Source organism: Siphateles boraxobius, unplaced genomic scaffold (genome assembly GCF_051911475.1).
Source record: "Siphateles boraxobius isolate OS27281-9 unplaced genomic scaffold, OSU_SipBor_1 68, whole genome shotgun sequence".
Taxonomy (NCBI): Eukaryota; Metazoa; Chordata; class Actinopteri; order Cypriniformes; family Leuciscidae; genus Siphateles; species Siphateles boraxobius.
The window spans coordinates 2,066,388-2,084,017 of record NW_027509195.1 but is presented as its reverse complement, the minus strand read 5'-3'; the positions used below and the strand labels follow the sequence as shown (position 1 = coordinate 2,084,017).

At 37.6% G+C, this 17,630-nt stretch overlaps 2 protein-coding genes across 21 annotated transcripts in view; one reads left to right on the top strand and one right to left on the bottom strand.

Annotated features, from left to right (window-relative positions):
* The window catches only part of LOC143722662 (uncharacterized), a 508,319-nt gene extending 491,544 nt beyond the window's left edge, over window positions 1-16,775 (bottom strand). The window contains exons 1-2 of the mRNA XM_077214145.1: window positions 16,590-16,775; window positions 9,892-10,041 (exon numbers count right to left, since the gene is read on the bottom strand). Coding sequence (XP_077070260.1) covers window positions 9,892-10,041; window positions 16,590-16,674 — 235 coding nt within the window. The 5' untranslated portion in view covers window positions 16,675-16,775. The remainder of the gene's footprint in view (window positions 1-9,891; window positions 10,042-16,589) is intronic.
* LOC143722650 (papilin-like) overlaps window positions 1-17,630 on the top strand; it is a 630,543-nt gene that overhangs the window by 333,170 nt on the left and 279,743 nt on the right. The gene's annotated exons all lie outside the window — the stretch shown is intronic.

Here is a 17,630-nt window from a genome sequence, read left to right as displayed (position 1 = left end):
CGGAGTCAGTCAGATTGGATTTTAAAAAGAAAGAAATTTGGTATTCACCCAGAAAAAGTATGGTCTATTGAAGAATGCAAGAAGGTGTTAGGTGCATGTATCAGAAAGCAAAATATAAAAGGGATTATCTGCTGCCACCAAGAATTTAGCTTATCCATTGCACAAGAATAAGCTAGGTGTATTGCTAAGTTAAAAGAACAGAACAAACAATTGTTCACTCGAGTTTCCTGTCTCACGAAAAAGGTGGGCCATAAGGCCTCAACCAAATGTGACTCAGAAGACCAACAGTCAGATGAGATTTATCCTGATTTAAAAGCTTTCTTTGAAACAGATGTAGCCATCCAATCAGTAACTGATAAGCCTGTAGATTCAGTAAAGGTATGTGTCGCAAGAAGATCTCTGGGAATTGAGTGAACTGAAAGTGTTCCTCCCAACTCTTCTGTTGTCCAAAACCAAACTGTTGCCAAAGCGCTAAGACCAAAGGATATAGAAAAAATATCCCTACACTGTAAACCCCAATAAGCTCATAGTACTCAAAACGTTTGCAGAAACTGATTACATAATAACTTTTGAGGTAAGTAACTTAATTTTTTTAAGTAAGCTTTTTTTTAAAGTTACAATCTAATCAAACTTAAAACATTTAATTTTTATTTTTAATTTTTTTTAGTGCACCATGCTTAAAAATATTGTTTAACACTAGCACATTTTTAGTTTCTCCATACTTAATTATTTTGATCCAATGGAACTCAAAAAATATACTTGTGTATAACCCACAAGCTAATGAAATTTACAAGTTAAAACTACAACAACAACAAAAAACAACTTCAGCTGTACATTTTCTTTTTTCTTTTATTCAGTCTTAAAATTTTTATACAAACATGTCAGACCATCAACAGCAGTCATTTTTTAAGACTCTGTTCTAGCTCAGAGGTGTCTGTGCCATGATGCGCTAAGTGACTCAAGTGACTGTGTGTGTCTCTGTGTGTGTGTGCATGTCTCTGTGTGTGTGTGTGTGCGTGTCTCTGTGTGTGTGCGTGTCTCTGTGTGTGTGTGTGCGTGCGCGCGTGTGTCTCTGTGTGTGTGTGTGTGTGTGTGTCTCTGTGTGTGTGTGTGTGTGTCTCTGTGTGTGTGTGTGTGTGTCTCTCTCTCTGTGTGTGTGTGTGTGTGTGTGTCTCTGTGTGTGTGTGTGTGTGTCTCTGTGTGTGTGTGTGTGTGTGTGTCTCTCTCTGTGTGTGTGTGTGTGTGTGTGTGTGTGTGGGAAACCCTGGCTGTGGATAAAGGAAATAGCAATTATGTTGTTGCTTGTTCTACTGGCGTACTATGCGTCCACAGTATCAAGTGTTTCATACTACATATGAATCACGCCTCTCATGAGAAAAATCACAGTTCCTAACAGAAAAGACTATTACCCGCAGGGACGTCACGGACCCTAAAATTGCATGTTTGTTTCTGTGTTAGCTTGCAATTGCAGAAAGGTAAACACAGAACATGCGTTATGTGCCTGTAACAATCACAAGTTACAAGAGTGAACTTTTAAGTGTTTACATTTGTATATAATGTGAGTTATTAGAATTCTCAAAGGGGGAAATGTAGTGTTACAAATTTATTAAATGTTTTAATTTAGGTTTAACAGTATTTTAACTGAGAAAGTTCACACAAGCGTTTACCATTTTGAGGCATAGGACATTAACCTTTGTTACTTCTCATCTGATCTCACAAACCTGCCTGTTCCTGTCTGTCCTGCTCTCTCTATTGTAAGTTAAATTGATCAGAGCACTGAGACTATCACCTTTTGTCTTTATGTACTGCCTGGCCATTAAGCTCTATGATAATGTGAAGGTATCTGTAAAGAGTCTGGCTGATTGGATTAGGATATTTACATTAGACCTAGTGTTACCAATCCAATCAGCATAAGAGTGTAGAGCACGTTCCAAACCTGTATGCCTCATTTACATGCTTTTGTTTCAGAGTGTCTCCACCTTTATGTAACTCCTCCCCCTGAAAAGGTATATGAACTAAAATGTATACTGCCTTAGTTAGACTTGGGTAAGATTTTGGACGAAGCAGACTACAGCAAATAAAGAATCCTGCTTAAAAGATACCCCCAAGTCTCCTGGTCTTCGCTTCTGAGTTTTTCTACACTTAAGAAAAAGTTTACAACACCAGAAAGACTCAAAAGTATGCCTTTGGATATGCTTTATTCACGGCCGAGAGGACCTCATATCAATCACAGAGAATCCCACCGGCAAAAAGAACAATTAATTTAGGATAGGTACATGGCAAAGGTAACATGACTCATTACATAATTTCTCTAATAGGATTAACACTGCATGCATGATCACAGGTGGTTGAGCAGCATTTCTGTCCAGCAGGGCACTGACCATCAAGGGAACAGTATTCGGCACACACTGGATTCCCCTTCAGTAGGGCCTATAGCCTGCACGGAGAGAGATTCAGATTTAGTCTGGCCATTTAGTGACATTAAGGCGTCAGATGTACAGCACAAAACACTCAAGGCAAGAATAGCTAGTAACTTAGAGTGAATCGTATTCTACTGTGCCTTGTGAAGTATTATTCATCATCTTTATTAATTTTGTAAAGCCACCCTGTGCCTGAAACTTTTTGTGTGTTAGCCTATTCTGTCAAAGACGCAAACAAATATTAGCAAACATAAATATAAACATAATATAAGTGTTGGTGCTGTCAAAATTAGTGTTTTAACGCATCAGTTTATTCTGTCATCCTTTGGCTAGTTACATTCAGGGTTTGAAATTAACACCCGCCAAATGCAGGTTAAAAAAATAATAATATTTAAAGCGTGTAACGCTGTCAAATCACTAGCCCATTTGAAGTGTTACTTATTTTTGCCCAGTTTGCTGGAAAAGTTCATGCAAGACAAATCTGCGCAGATTTAGCGCAAATGCTCAAACTCCGATTTGATATAATGACGACTCAAGTTATTTATAAAGCACCTTTAAAAAAAAAAAAAATAAAAGGTACCAAACAACTGTACAATTTTAAACGGATTAGATGAAACCGTAAAATACAAGAAATACAATATAAAAATTATATATTTGAACACCCCAGTCACTATACGCAACAAATAATGTTGCGTAATGTTGCGCTTCAGTGCTTGTTCATTTGCATGGAAGCAATAGCGAAAATTAAAAAGCATTTGGTTAATAGAAAAGACATTGTAATTTACCAACATCCTAATTTTTTTTAATGTTCTTTGTACTGTATTGATCTGTCCACTTAAATACATTTTTGGATATGATGAAAGAGGAAGGGAGGAGATGGCTTGAAGACATGCATTTTATTTATACATTGAATTAATTTCCTATTAAAACAAAATCCTAAGAAAAAAATTAATAAATCAGATTATCTGCATCACAGTTTATATAGGTTTATTTCTTACTCCCGTACACATGCTTTTTTGTGCGTACATTGTTTTTTTCTGGAATCACACGCATTTGAGAAATGATCTTAGATTAAATGTAGGATGGTTAGTTTGCAACATTTTTGAAGCGGCAGATCTTAAAGTGACAGCAGCCTAATAAACCAGTTGCTGTGACATTTCATTTTATTTTTAACAATATTACAACATTATTTTCCTGTTATTTCTCTGAAAAGCTGCTTTGAAACAATCTGCATTGTAAAAAGCACTACAAAAGTTGACTGGACTGTTCTTTTGATTGTCATTAATGACAGACAAAGATAACAGAAAGTTGTAGCTTTGTCATCTTTGATAAGACTTAACTACATAAATTAAATATAGATTAAGACTGTAAATTTTTTGATAATTATTCAATTTCCATACATTTCCAACCTTTTAGACATCAGGAGCAGTATTAGTATCAGTCATCCTGGCCTTCATAAACAGATGCCTTTACAACTAATATTTAAAATGTATATCTTTAAGTTGTTTCTACATTAATTTGGAAAGTAACTGAAATAACAACACTATTAAACATTTCTGATGTTTTAATCAATTACAGAAAAAAAAGAAGAAAAAATTAGTGCTGTCAATCGATTACAAAAAAACCCCCAAAAACTAATACATATTTATCAATTTATCTGGTAACCTGCGTTTATATATAACATGTTTAAAAAAAAAAAAAAGTGTAAAAAAGCTCAAAAGTATTCTTTAACTTCATATTTTGCCAACATACAAGCTAGCTGCAATGTTTTACTTATCCAATTTTTAAACATGCAACTAAAGCTAGCGAATAAACATTTATAAAACAATCTCATTATATTGGGGGTGGGGGATTTTAAACTTTTTATGCTTCCATCTTAGGCAGTTTCGCCAATGCCTAATTACATCTCACCTCAGGTCACAGGAATAACAAAGTCAGGTTATTATATATTATATTCAACGTCAGGTCTCGTACAGTTTCGGTCAATAGCTGAAGCATTTTAGTCTGAGGCATGATGCATTTGTCATATGACTGAGGTCTGAGGATGTCCTAAAATGTACACCATACACACGGCCTCGAGCCTATGGCCAAATCACAGCCGTGCTAATATAATAAAATATAATATAACCTGTAACCGGAGCCATACAGTCAAGTCCACATCCATTGGTGCAGCATTTTTCATTGTTGGCACAGTCACTGTCATCGACACATGACATGAAATGCATCAGGGGACACATTCCTGGTTTCGATTTTCTGCTTGGACAGACTCCTGGCTTTGCTGTTATACAGAAATGACAGGGAAGCAAAAAAATAAATAAAAATCACTGAATGCCTAATGTCTTTAAGATTTTTGCTGTTGTTGTAAGGACCTTTGAAAGAACTGAAATCTTTTGGCGAAGTGATATGGACATGTACAATACGGTCAAGGTCTGCCTGGAACTACTTTAGCCGTGCGTTTCCCCGAACACAACTACACACCTTAGAATCTTCGTCCACCAATCAGATTCAAGCATTCAACAGCCCCATAGTGAACTTGAAATAAATGGGGGGTTTTGTTGAAAAAAAAAAAGCCCAAAATTCTCTTGCATAAACCTCCTAAAACTCTTAATAGCACCCATGGCCGTATAATATAATACAATACCTGTAACTGAAGCCATACACTCACGTCCACCACATGTAGTGCTGCAGCATTTCTGATTGTCGGCACAGTCACTGTCAACGGCACACGACATGAAATGCTTCAGGGGACACATTACTGGTTTATATTTTGGGATTGGACACACTCCTGGCCTTGCTGTTAAACAGACATGACAGAAAGAAAAAAAAATGAGCCCTGATAAATTGAAGGGCAGGTAAATGTGACTTGGGGATGCACCGGTAAGGCCACTTTTTTCCAGAACGAGTCCGATACCTGTATTTTTACTGGATTTGTAATTTTAAATGTATTTGGTAGATAAACCAAAATAATATAAATCATACGAGTTGGCTTAATTTGTTGATCAAATCTAGATTTCCTTCAGTTATTTTCATGCTTAAAGGGATAGTTCACCCAAAAATTTAAATTAGCCCGTGATTTCCTCACCCCTCAAGACATCCTAGGCGTATATGACATTCTTCTTTCAGACGAATACCAATCGGAGTTATATATATATTTTTTTTATAAATTATATATATATATAAAAAAAGCCCTGGTTCTTCCAAGCTTTATAATGTCTGTTTCTGTTTGGAAGTCTATTAAAGTGCATCCATCCATCATAAAAGTAATCCACTTGGCTCCGGGGGGTTAATAAAGGCTTTCTAAAGTGAAGCGATGCGTTTGTATAAGAAAAATATCCATGTTTAAAATTTTATAAAAGTAAAATAACTAGCTTCCGACCAAACATAGTCTTACACAACTTGTGACGTCGGAAGTAGCATAGTGCATCATGGTGTACCATAAATATTAGCAGTATGTCATATTACTCGCATAAGTTGCGCTTTAGACTTAAGTGGATCTGTATGTTTGGCCAGAAGCTAGTTATTTTACTAGCTTTACTAGCCCCCCCAGAGCTGTGTGGAGCACTTATGGATAGATGCACTTTGATGGACTTCACTGCAATTCTAAAGCTTGGAAGAGCCAGGACATTTAATATAACTGCGAATGTATTCGTCTGAAAGAAGAATGTCATATACACCTAGGATGTCTTAAGGGTGAGTAAATCATGGATAGTTCACCCAAAAATGAAAATTAGCCCTTTTAATTAAGCCTGCAAAAAGGTGTTTTTGTGAAGATTGTTTTAAGTTCACTTAAATAATAAGTTTTAAAGCCTAATAAACCTAATATAACATAATATAACTAAAAACATAAAAATACCTGGAGCCATACACTGAAGTCCACATCCATTGCTGCAGCATTTCTCATTGTTGGCACAGTCACTGTCATCGGCACACGACACGAAACGTATCAGGGCACACATTGCTGGTTTATATTTTCTCCTTGGACACACTCCTGGCTTTACTGTTGTACAGACACATGACAGAAGCCATATCACTGAATGCTGAATGTCTTTCACTGGGTTTTAACTTTAGTTCTTTTGCGGTTTAAAAAAAAAAAATGCCTTATTTGCCTAATTTTTTTTTTTGAGGCAGGTCTGGAAAGGCCCAAAATTCTCTTGCATTTCCCTTTAAAAACTCCCTGCCCACATAATATAAATATAATACCTGTAACTGGAGCCATGCAGTCAAGTCCATTACACATAGTGATGCAGCATTTCTCATTGTTGGGACACTCACTGTCACCGGCACACAACTCTTCATCCTTCACCAAACACATTATTGTTCCATTGTTTGTGATTGGACACACTCCTGGCTTTGCTGTAATACAGACATGACAAAAGGGGGAATTTTTTTTTAGCTCTGATATTGAGGGGCAGGTAAATGTGACAATTTAAGTGAACTTTAAAAAATATAACTTGATACTATATAACTATATTACAATGAGTTTGGGAAAATGGTTTTAAGCTTAATAAAACAATATTGATAGAAACATGTATTGCTTTTAATTATACTGTAATGATGAATGCCTAAAAACAAATGGCTAAAATTGAGAAAAAAAAAAAAAAGAGACACCAGGATCAGTATTGGTATCAGTGATAGCCTCTTTCATAAAAAGATGCCATCAAACAAATATTTGAAATATCTGCTACTGTCTATGTTGTTTCTAAATTAATTTGGAGATTAAATGTGAAATTACAACAATATAGAAATATATCAAATAATGTTAGGTGTGATTCCTTGCACTAAGGGCCTGTCCACACGGAGACGCGTTTAGCTGTATACGTACAAATTTATCATCGGATCGGCGTTTCGTCAGACGGATCCGGCGTTTTGGGAGACTGAAACCGCTATTATTTGAAACCGGATCCCAGGGTGGATAAATCTGAAAACGACACCCTTGTGTTTTCGTGTGTACGGCCAATCCGTATATTTTGTGAAACGATGATGTCATCACCTCACATGTCGACTAGTCAAACATGCTAAATCAGTAACACTGCGACCACTTGCTTGAGTTCATGCTTCAGAAGCTACTGAGCCGGTTTTATTTCTTTATTTATTATTTAGGCGTACTTTAATGTATTTCTTTATTTTTTTTACTTTATTTCTTTCTTATGCTATATTTCTTATGCTATGATGCTTGTATTTTGTCGGATTAAGACATTTCGTATTTTGTAGGGAGGGGCATTTCAAGCAAAAATAATATTCGACGATCGCTGGGAATTATTTTATTATTATTCAAAAAACACATCTCTGCCACCTCATGCTCACCGGTAACACGGCGTTCGCTCCGACATTAAATTTCTCTGTACTGTAGGCCTACATGTTGTAGCCATTGAAAAAAAGTTAGTTTCATATTTATGTTTAAATATTATGTTATTTTTTCCATTTCATATGTTGATTATATAAAAAGTGAAAAGCGTAGTAAGATGCGCAATAGAGACACATTTTGACCACTTCATTAAGTTTTTTGTATAAAGCCTTTCTTTAAAGGGAATTTCGCTTTGTATAAATTGTATCTTAATGTTAATCAATGTTTCATCAACCAATTTCCTAAATTTAATAAAGAAGCAAATATAGCAGACAATAGCCTATAATCATGACATGGAGGCGCCGACGCGATATAACTTGCATGGCACATGAACTGGAGCTTGTCTCATAAATAAACAGAAACTCAGAAATATATCGAAGCTTGAAATGTCTACTTTTAAACAAAACAATTCAAAACGAAAAGAAACAGACAACTCTAATAATCCGTATGAAGTGCGCATTTCTCTCTATAGGCACCTTCACAATACTGCGAAGGTGGCGAGTCAGCGTCGTCACAGAAAACACTAGTTTATTAATAAACAATTAAAATGTCTCCTTGCTATATTTGTCACATTCATAATGATTAGGCTATTTGCCGGTTCTTTGTGGTAAGCTTTATGCGTCTGCTTTAGCTAACTAATCGAATATCGTGACTAATCCCTATTTTCTACCAGGCCATTTATGGTTTTTCATATTGTTCAATAAAGTTCTTGGTAAAAAAGAAAAGCTACTGTGCCTAATATTAAATACTGTATATTATTGTATACAGCGCGAAAGGTTTATGCCACTGATATAGAATGACATTCTAATCTATATAGATCAGTGGTTTATCCGCAAGTCTTCTCTGTTTTTAGTGTATCTGTGTCAAATACAGCGCCTCATACTGGTCTAGCATGTATACTACATCGGTTTCAGTGGTTTCGTGTGTATGCAGATATTTCTTGAGACGCCGTCGTGTTTACGGAATTTTTTTTTAGAACGAGGAAAAAAAAGATTGGATAGGGGAAAGCTCTGGCTTCGTGTGGATGTGGCCTTAAAAAAAAATTGGACATTTTCTCTATTGACCGCATGTATTATAATACAATATCAGTAACTGTAGCCATACATTCACGTCCACCACATGCAGTGCTGCAGCATTTCTTATTGTCGGCACAGTCACTGTCATTGGCACACAGCATTGGCAACGCTTCATGTTACACACTACACCATCATAGTTTGGGATTGGACACACTCCTGGCTTTACCGTTATACAGAAACATGACAGAAGCCAAATCCCTGAATGCTGAAAGCTTTTTAACTGGGAGTTAACTTTTTAGGTTATTTTGCGGTTTGAGAAAATGCCTATGAAATAACAAATCATTTGGCGAAGTGTTATGAACATGTAATGCGGTCAAGTCCTGCCTGGAACTACTTTAGCTGTGCTTTACAAAATAATTGCATACCTTAGAATCTTCATCAACCAATCAGATTCAAGCATTTAACAACCCCAAAGTATAATATAATACCTGTAACTAGAGCCATACATTCACATCCACCGCATGCAGTGCTGCAGCATTTCTTATTGTCGACACAGTCACTATCATTGTCACACAGCGCTAAATCCTTAATGTTACACAGTACTCCATAGTTTGAGATTGGACATACTCCTGGCTTTACTGTTATACAGACAAGACAAAGAAAAAAAAATAGCTCTGATATATTGAAGGGGGGGGGGGGGGGTGTAAATGTGACATTACAGTGAGTTTCTGCAGATTGTTTTAAGCTCACTTAAAATATAAGTTGCTATATTTTTTAAACCCTGTACTAAAACAATATATCGATAAAAAAAAGTACTGCTTTTATTTATACTGTAATGATGAATGCCTATAATTAATGGCTAAAATGAAGAGATAAATAAATAAAGACATCAGGATCAGTATTGGTATCAGTGATGCCCCCTTTTATAAAAAGATTCCAATAAACAAATATCTGAAATATCAGCCAGTGTCTATGTTGTTTCTAAATTAATTTGGAGATTAAATGTGAAATTACTACAAAATAAATATATAAAAGAACTTGTGATTTGTTGCATTTAATTACAGAAAATGTGCAATTAGTTACTTTATTGGCCGCATATAATATATAATACCTGTAACTGGAGCCATACACTGAAGTCCACATCCATTGCTGCAGCATTTCTCATTTTTGGCACAGTCACTGTCATCGACACACGACACGAAACGTATCCAGGCACATTCTTCTGCTTCATACTTTGTGCTTGGACACACTCCTGGGTTTGCTGTTATACAGACACATGACAAAGAAGCCATATCACTGAATGCTGAATGTCTTTCACTGGAGCTTTTGGTGCTTTTGCTGTTGTAGGCAGTAAGGACCACTATTGAAGAGCAGGTTATAATCAGGACAGGACTTATGGGAGCTGGGCTTGGGTTTATGTTTGGGCCCTATACCCATGCTACAAATAACCTAGAACATCATTATGGAGAGCAAAATATACATATTAAAATATGCTTTTAGGTTCCTAGAACAATTAATGCCTAGCCATGCTTTAATATGCCATGCCTAGTCAAAGTTCAGCAGTGATATAGTCATAATAAAATACTGGATATGCTCAAGAGTTAAGAGATCAAAACCATGAAATTACACTGGTGGAGACGAACATTACAGTACTTTTAAATGTATAGTCTTATCGCTGTCCTCTTGTATCAGATTTCTTAAATGTTATCAAATTCAATAAGAATACAAATACACTGTGTGGCAATTACCGGTATTACCAATAAAATGAAGTCAGTATTTTCAATAAATCCATCTTTGGGTTTACACACACCGTTTAATGCAGCTCAGACATGTGGATTTGCAAAGCAATTTGTAATTGCATAATGTTAGGAGATTAATGTTTTAAATGTAACATATCATGTCAAAATATTGAATGATTTTAATGGGGCCCAATTAAAAAAAAAAAAAGGTTCTACTTTTGAACTATGAAACTAAAACTGCCAGTAGGTGGCAGTAAGTCAGTCTTAAAGTGTAGGCTGGGCGTGACGTCAAAAAGGGACTCCAAGCCTAGAGTTACCGTTAGTCTAACGGCAAGTAAGCTAGCAGTAAAATTGGAGACCTAACTCAGCAAGCAAAAATGGTGTTGATGAATGAAATGACCCAATTGTAAACATACTCATGTGTGCTGGCTATGAGATTACCGTGATTCTGCCTGAAATTAGTGTAAACTATTCGCAAAACAAACAGGTTCAGGCAGCATGCGTCAAAACCAGGATGCTGCGTGAGGCACGTCAGATTAACGGATTTGATGATAATTTTTACTTTTCACACCGTTTTAAAAATAAAAACAGACAGTACTCATAACTTTGAATTTTATTATAATTGTATTTCATATAATGTACAATAATGTCATTTTTACTTGTTATATCAAATGTGATAATTGCTAGTACATTTAAAATATCAAAATATGCTCCCCATACAAATTTTAAATGAAATAACGATGTCATATTGTGAGATTTACACCATTATGGAAACAGAATGAATCGACATTCTCTGTGATCGATTCGCGCTTGGGTAGCATTTTTCGACAAGGCAGCACAAATCGTCTGAACACCGGTCGTGGCACGGGTCGACCTGCTTCCACTAAACTCCAAAACGCGTTCACCTCACAGCACATACTCTCCACTGCTGATTCCACTGGGTGGCATATCCCACACAAACAGTGCAATTATATAGAGTTCAATATAGAGTTCCACTGGGGGGCGATCGCCCTGAGTGCAAAATGAATGGGAGTCTATGGGGCTAGACGGCTAAATTAGTCTCTTTCACCCGATTGCCAATGAGAAATCTCAGATTTGATTGTAGGTTTTGCAAGTTCAACATGGGTTATAGGTTGAAAGTTGAATGAATGAGTACAGGTCTTTCTCAAATTAGCATAGTGATAAAGTTCATTATTTTCCATAATGTAATGATAAAAACTAAACTTTCATATATTTTAGATTCATTGCACACCAACTGAAATATTTCAGGTCTTTTGTTTTAATACTGATGATTTTGCCATACAGCTCATGAAAACCCAAAATTCTCAAATCTCAAAAAATTAGCATATTTCATCCGACCAATAAAAGTAGTGTTTTTAATACAAAAAAAGTCAACCTTCAAATAATTATGTTCAGTTATGCACTCAATACTTGGTCGGGAATCCTTTTGCAGAAAGGTCTGCTTCAATGCGGCATGGCATGGAGGCAATCAGCCTGTGGCACTGCTGAGGTGTTATGGAGGCCCAGGATGCTTCGATAGCGACCTTAAGCTCATCCAGAGTGTTGGGTCTTCTTGAGTCTCTGAAATTTCTCTTCACAATATCCCACAGATTCTCTCAGATGGAAACCAGCAAAACACAGAAAGCTGTGAAGGGATAATAGGGTAATTTCTTCTTTGGGTTGAAACATAAGGTACCCAACAGGACGGACCGCTTTTAGTCTCCAAATTTGTTCTCCGACTGCAACTGCTAGCGCTTTCACCGGAAACTAGTTTACCCTACTTCCGGTCTTGGCGGCCATTTTGTGAAATAGGCATATTGGCTGCTCCACAACACGCGTTACTTCCGCATTCCAAAGTTCCTATGGCGGTCTATGGCATAGACATAATATAGAGACTAGATGCCCTATTGGCCGATGTGGCGCAAGAAATGCGGCCGCCATCTTAAACCGGTCATACTCCTATTTGCGTTGCATAGCAGCAGTAGATGCCAGAGCACTGTGCACCATATTCCTGCTCAAAATCGGCGGACCATCACTCGGGGATTACTTTTCACAAGTAAGATTTAACATTACCGTACTATTGGTTGTATTTTGTGAACAAAATATTCAATGTGTCCTGTATCGTAGCTACGTGTATGACCTTTGCAGCAAAAAAAATCCGCGTGAAGATCAGTTCGGTATTCAGTGAGATATGATTAATTAAATGCGCTGGCAGCTCATTGCACCTGCCAAACAGATTACACGGATCGGAGCGGGTGACCGGTTTAAGATGGCAGGCCCACGGCTCGTCTGCGCCAATAGGTTGTTTGCAGTCACGTGACTGTGTTGACGCGCGAAATTCAGATGGAGGGCAGGAAGTGAAGAACGCAATGGAGGAAAGTCCGTACTGTACTACTTTAGACGCTATTACAAGAGAAATATATAAACAAAAAATCTAAACATATGTTGGACGTGATCCTTACGTTATGAAGAGGACCGATTTTCAACTGAATTGAAAGATTTGCCTGCCATTGAGGCGGTAGATATCAGCAACTACCTCGTCTCACAGACATACTTTGACTTTACAAAGTTCAAAGACTGGTACGTTACACAAACAGACACATAAGCTGTATTAACTCAGCTTTGACGAAGTGATCACTGACACACACGGGCATTTTCCCATTCGGCTCCTCCCGACTGCAGACGTAGGTTTGCAAGGCAATTTTTTCAATGTTTTAATGTCAATTTCTTGTATTTTCCCCCTTTATGAACAACAAATTTTGACACACGATAAAAACTCCTCGTGGTTTGATCGATTTGAGCAACCATAAACGACGCAAAACATAGCCATTTTGAGTTTGTTATAGTTATTCCTAAATATAGAAAATCACTTCCTGCCCTCCATCTGTATGTATCGCCATGGCAACCCAGTGACGTGATGTCATGTGAAAACAAGCTATACATGAATATCAGATGATGTCACCAACGTCTCCTCACTGACGTCACTCAATTCTAAAACTTGTCTTCCGCCATCTTGAGTACCTGATTCGGCAAGATCGATACGTCAGTCGCAAAGTAGAGCTTATTCTCTGGCCGAGCCCGAACCTGCGGGCCGATATTTCCCGTCACTATCCTCGGGCCGGGCCCTTGATCTAGAGATGTGCACTCCCAATGCAAAAGTGCGGCGCGGGACTAGATTTGATGGCGAGTGGCAATGCACTCTCTGTGTGTGTGCGCGTTGCAGGGAGAATAAAACGATTCGCGGGACTCCTGCAAACTAGAAATATCTATGAATAAAACATAAAAACTAATACATTTTTGCAGAAAAGCAACAAGAACTAAAACAAAATAGAAACGATTTACAGGCCAGAGTTTCCTTTTAAAACACGTTTGCAGCGTTGAGCAATGTAGCCAATCACAGACATACGTGTTGATTTCTTCAACGCAAAGGCCAATCAGAAGCATTTAAGATAGACTCCCCTCACTGCTCAAAACCTCTATGCTCAAAACTGACTTTTTGTTCAAAGCTCTGTATGCTGACAAACCCTCTAATTGTAACAAACAAAGTGTATATATTATGAAAGATTCATTGTGCAGTCAGCTTAATTGATATTAACAGAGATGTGAGATCGCGATTAACTGATGTCAGCTTTTTAGGAATTATTAAGGGAGCGCACTTTGCGCTCATTCAGTCAAAATCCTTCAATCATATCATGCCCAACCATGCACGCAGCTGCTTGCTTTTACGTTATAACAGTGGTTTGTGTGTGCAAACTCTCTGTGCAGTGTTCATGTTGTCTGTGGTGAGTGGATGTAAATGATAATGAGCTTACGCTAGCTTAGGGCTGTGCGATATCACGATTTATGATCGTGGATTAAAATATATCCACCATCTGCTTTTGAAGAAATGTCGTAGTATCGTGCATTCCATCAGTTGCAGTTCTGGCGCCTCCGTCTCAGCATAGGCTACAACGCGACGTATATTCACATCAAATGTTAACGCAAAGGAACGGGACAATGCAGTTCACATAAGTTCATTATTTGCATGTGCTAACAAGTCATTCACGTGTTGATGCGCGGTTCTAACGAGCGCTTTTCTGATGCGCGGTTCTAACGAGCGCTTTTCTGATGCGCGTACACCCGAAGCGCACGCGCACTAAGCCTGTCTAACAACAGCGACAGGTTACTGAACTAAGTTATTTTTCTAGTCTTATTGCGCGAATACTCTCAAATACACACAGGGTTTACATAAACAAAGTTGGTTATGTATAAAGTGAAACAAACAGAGAAAATCTGCTTCCTAGCTAATGCCGTCAGTATTGTAGACAGTACCCGGCAGGTACTCAAGATGGCGGCAGTCAACTGGAAAAAGAGCGGATGAGGTAAGAGGTCATGTGACTGATATTCATGTATAGGCAGTAGCAATCGATAGGGCTTCTATCTATATGATGTCTATGGGAGTGTCGCAACTTTCTCTCAGTGGTTTTCAAACCCTGGGTCGCCACCCTTGGGTGGGTTGGACGAATTTAAAAAAAGTGGTCGCAAGTGATTTAAAAAAAATGTTTTGTACTAAAATGTAATTCCGTTTTCTAATAATAATAATAACTTTGATTAGAAGTACACTAAAAAACATTCAAATTCATGCAAAATAAATAATCCACAGGTCACCTGACCAGCCTACAGACTTAACAGTTAGCCTATTTGTAGCCCTAGGCAACACAAAACCTTGAGGAAACAATGAAAAAAACTGAACTGAATGCTTCTCCTGACATGCGTGTTGCCCTCTTGTCCTGTGAACCAGCTTGGGACCAGATTATGCAGAATAAGCAGGCCCACCCTTCTCATTAATATATATACACACACACAAAACACACACTCTTTCGCGCCATCCGCAACACACACACGTTCGCTCCATCGGCAGCAACACACAAACACTCTTTGTTCGCTCCATTGGCAACAACACACATTTCAGATCAATGCGTTTTCCTAAAATTGTAATTAACACTAACTTCATGCTCATTTGAATTAGCCTATAAATAGGTTGGCTTTTAAACGGTGTGATTTTGGTTGGGTGAGGTTAAGTTTGACAAGAGTTTACAGTTTCACAAAAGCACAATGTTGTGTTTTATTGCGAGTATAGGCCTACACACATAAATAAACACTTTGCAGTTTGAATGATGTCCTGTATGAACAAAGTGATGGAGTATGCTTTTGTTTCCAGTGGCACGCCTCACACAAATACACCATTCCACCAATGGCAGCCTGTTCATTATACCCGAAATTGAATATGATAATAAAATAGTCAACCTAAAATAAATTTTAAAAAAAACAAAAACAAAAAAAAAACACTGCTGTCTAAATAGTCAGTAGCCTAGTACAATTCGTACCATTCAGCGTAGCACAGCTCAACTGATGTTTCAAAGCACATTTTTGCGCATGTGAAAAGGATGATTTTTTTCCTTTCGATATTGCAACGTGAGTGAAGTTGCTACAAAGCCTATAATAAAGAATAGTTTACCATCAAATACATCGCGAATATTGAAACATTTTGATTCTAATGAGAGTTACGTGAGCATAATGCCCCTTTTACTTTAAATTAGTTTTGGCTTGTTTATAGTTATTTTTTTTAATTCTTGTTCTGTTCTGAATATTACATTTAAAGAGTTTGTTGTGGAATATGTTTTGTGTATTTAAGCATGCAGCAAACGATAGGCTATTAATTGGTTAAAATTTCTGTAGCCTATGCCTATAGCTTGATCAAATTATTTCAGAATCGACCTGGCGTTGCAATTGCGTCAAGGATCAGCAAGTGCACTTGCATCATAAAAATTTGTTAAAATTTTTGCTGAGCTGATTTTTTCCTGCGCACAAGCCTATATGGGTCGAGTAAAAAAAACTAAAAAAAAAAAAGGGTCCCTCTTGAAAAAGTTTGAAAACCACGTCTGACCACTAGAGGTCCCCAGGGAGATGGGTGTCGGATTGTTTCGAAAAACAAATACAAAGTTCATCTTTCTCTGTATGGACGCCTGTAATACACTTGTTCGCGCATTTATTCAGGCTGTGTAATGAAGTCAAAGAACATGTATCTCACCTGTGTTTCGTCCTAGAGCAGCTTCTGTTGTGCTCAAGCATCCAGACAGACACAATAACACAGCGCAATACACTCGAGCTGTCATCCTCTCCACCTGCGATCCTACAATAAACTGCTGGATATCATACTTGTCTCAGGACGAGCGAGTATTTAAGTTCGCGCTCAACCAATGGCGTGAGTTTGGGGCGGAACGATCTGTTTTGACGAACAATGGACTAATTGGGACTAATTGGGGCAAATTCCAAATTCCGTACACACGAAACCATTGAAACCGATGTAGTATACATGCCAGACCAGTATGAGGCGCTGTATTTCTGACACAGATACACTAAAAACAGAGAAGAAGACTTGCGCATAAACCACTTATCTATGCGTTCGAAATCGAATACTTCCCTACTATATAGTAGGCGAAAAACAGTACGCGAGCAGAGTAGTATCAAAAAGGTGGATTGAAGAACAAGAGGCGAAACTCAATAGAAAGCTCCATTGCAACAAACGCGCCCAGCAGCAGCGCTACGCTTCCGCCATTTTGGGGTGAAAGCGCCTCGGCAGTCCACTAGTGTTGATGTGTCGTTCGCGAACGAGCCGCTCTAAAAGCCAATTCTTTGAAAAGAGCCGGACTTCCCATCCACTAGCTTTTTGCTGTCGCTATTGTAATTTCAGCTGCTTTGTATTTTTTTTTTTTTTAAGTAACTGTTAGCCTACATTAAAGATCAAATCCACCAAACTGAATGATGACAACACAGAATAACGTACAATCACTAGAGTAATCATCAAATCACTTTTAACAGTTTATTTCACAGACTTAGACAAGTTTTCTACTTTTTTCACCTCAAAACCTTTAGTATCCGCATTACAAACACTGAATTAATGCCAACATATAACAGTAAGTAAAGGACATGCTATATCAGATAATTGGGAATGTTGGACAATATATAACAGCAATAGAATTGCTTTACAGTCAACTGTTGTTGTTTTTGTGTGTTTTTTTTTGTTGCAGTCGCTACTATCTTATATTAATGACCGTTAAAGCAAGACTGT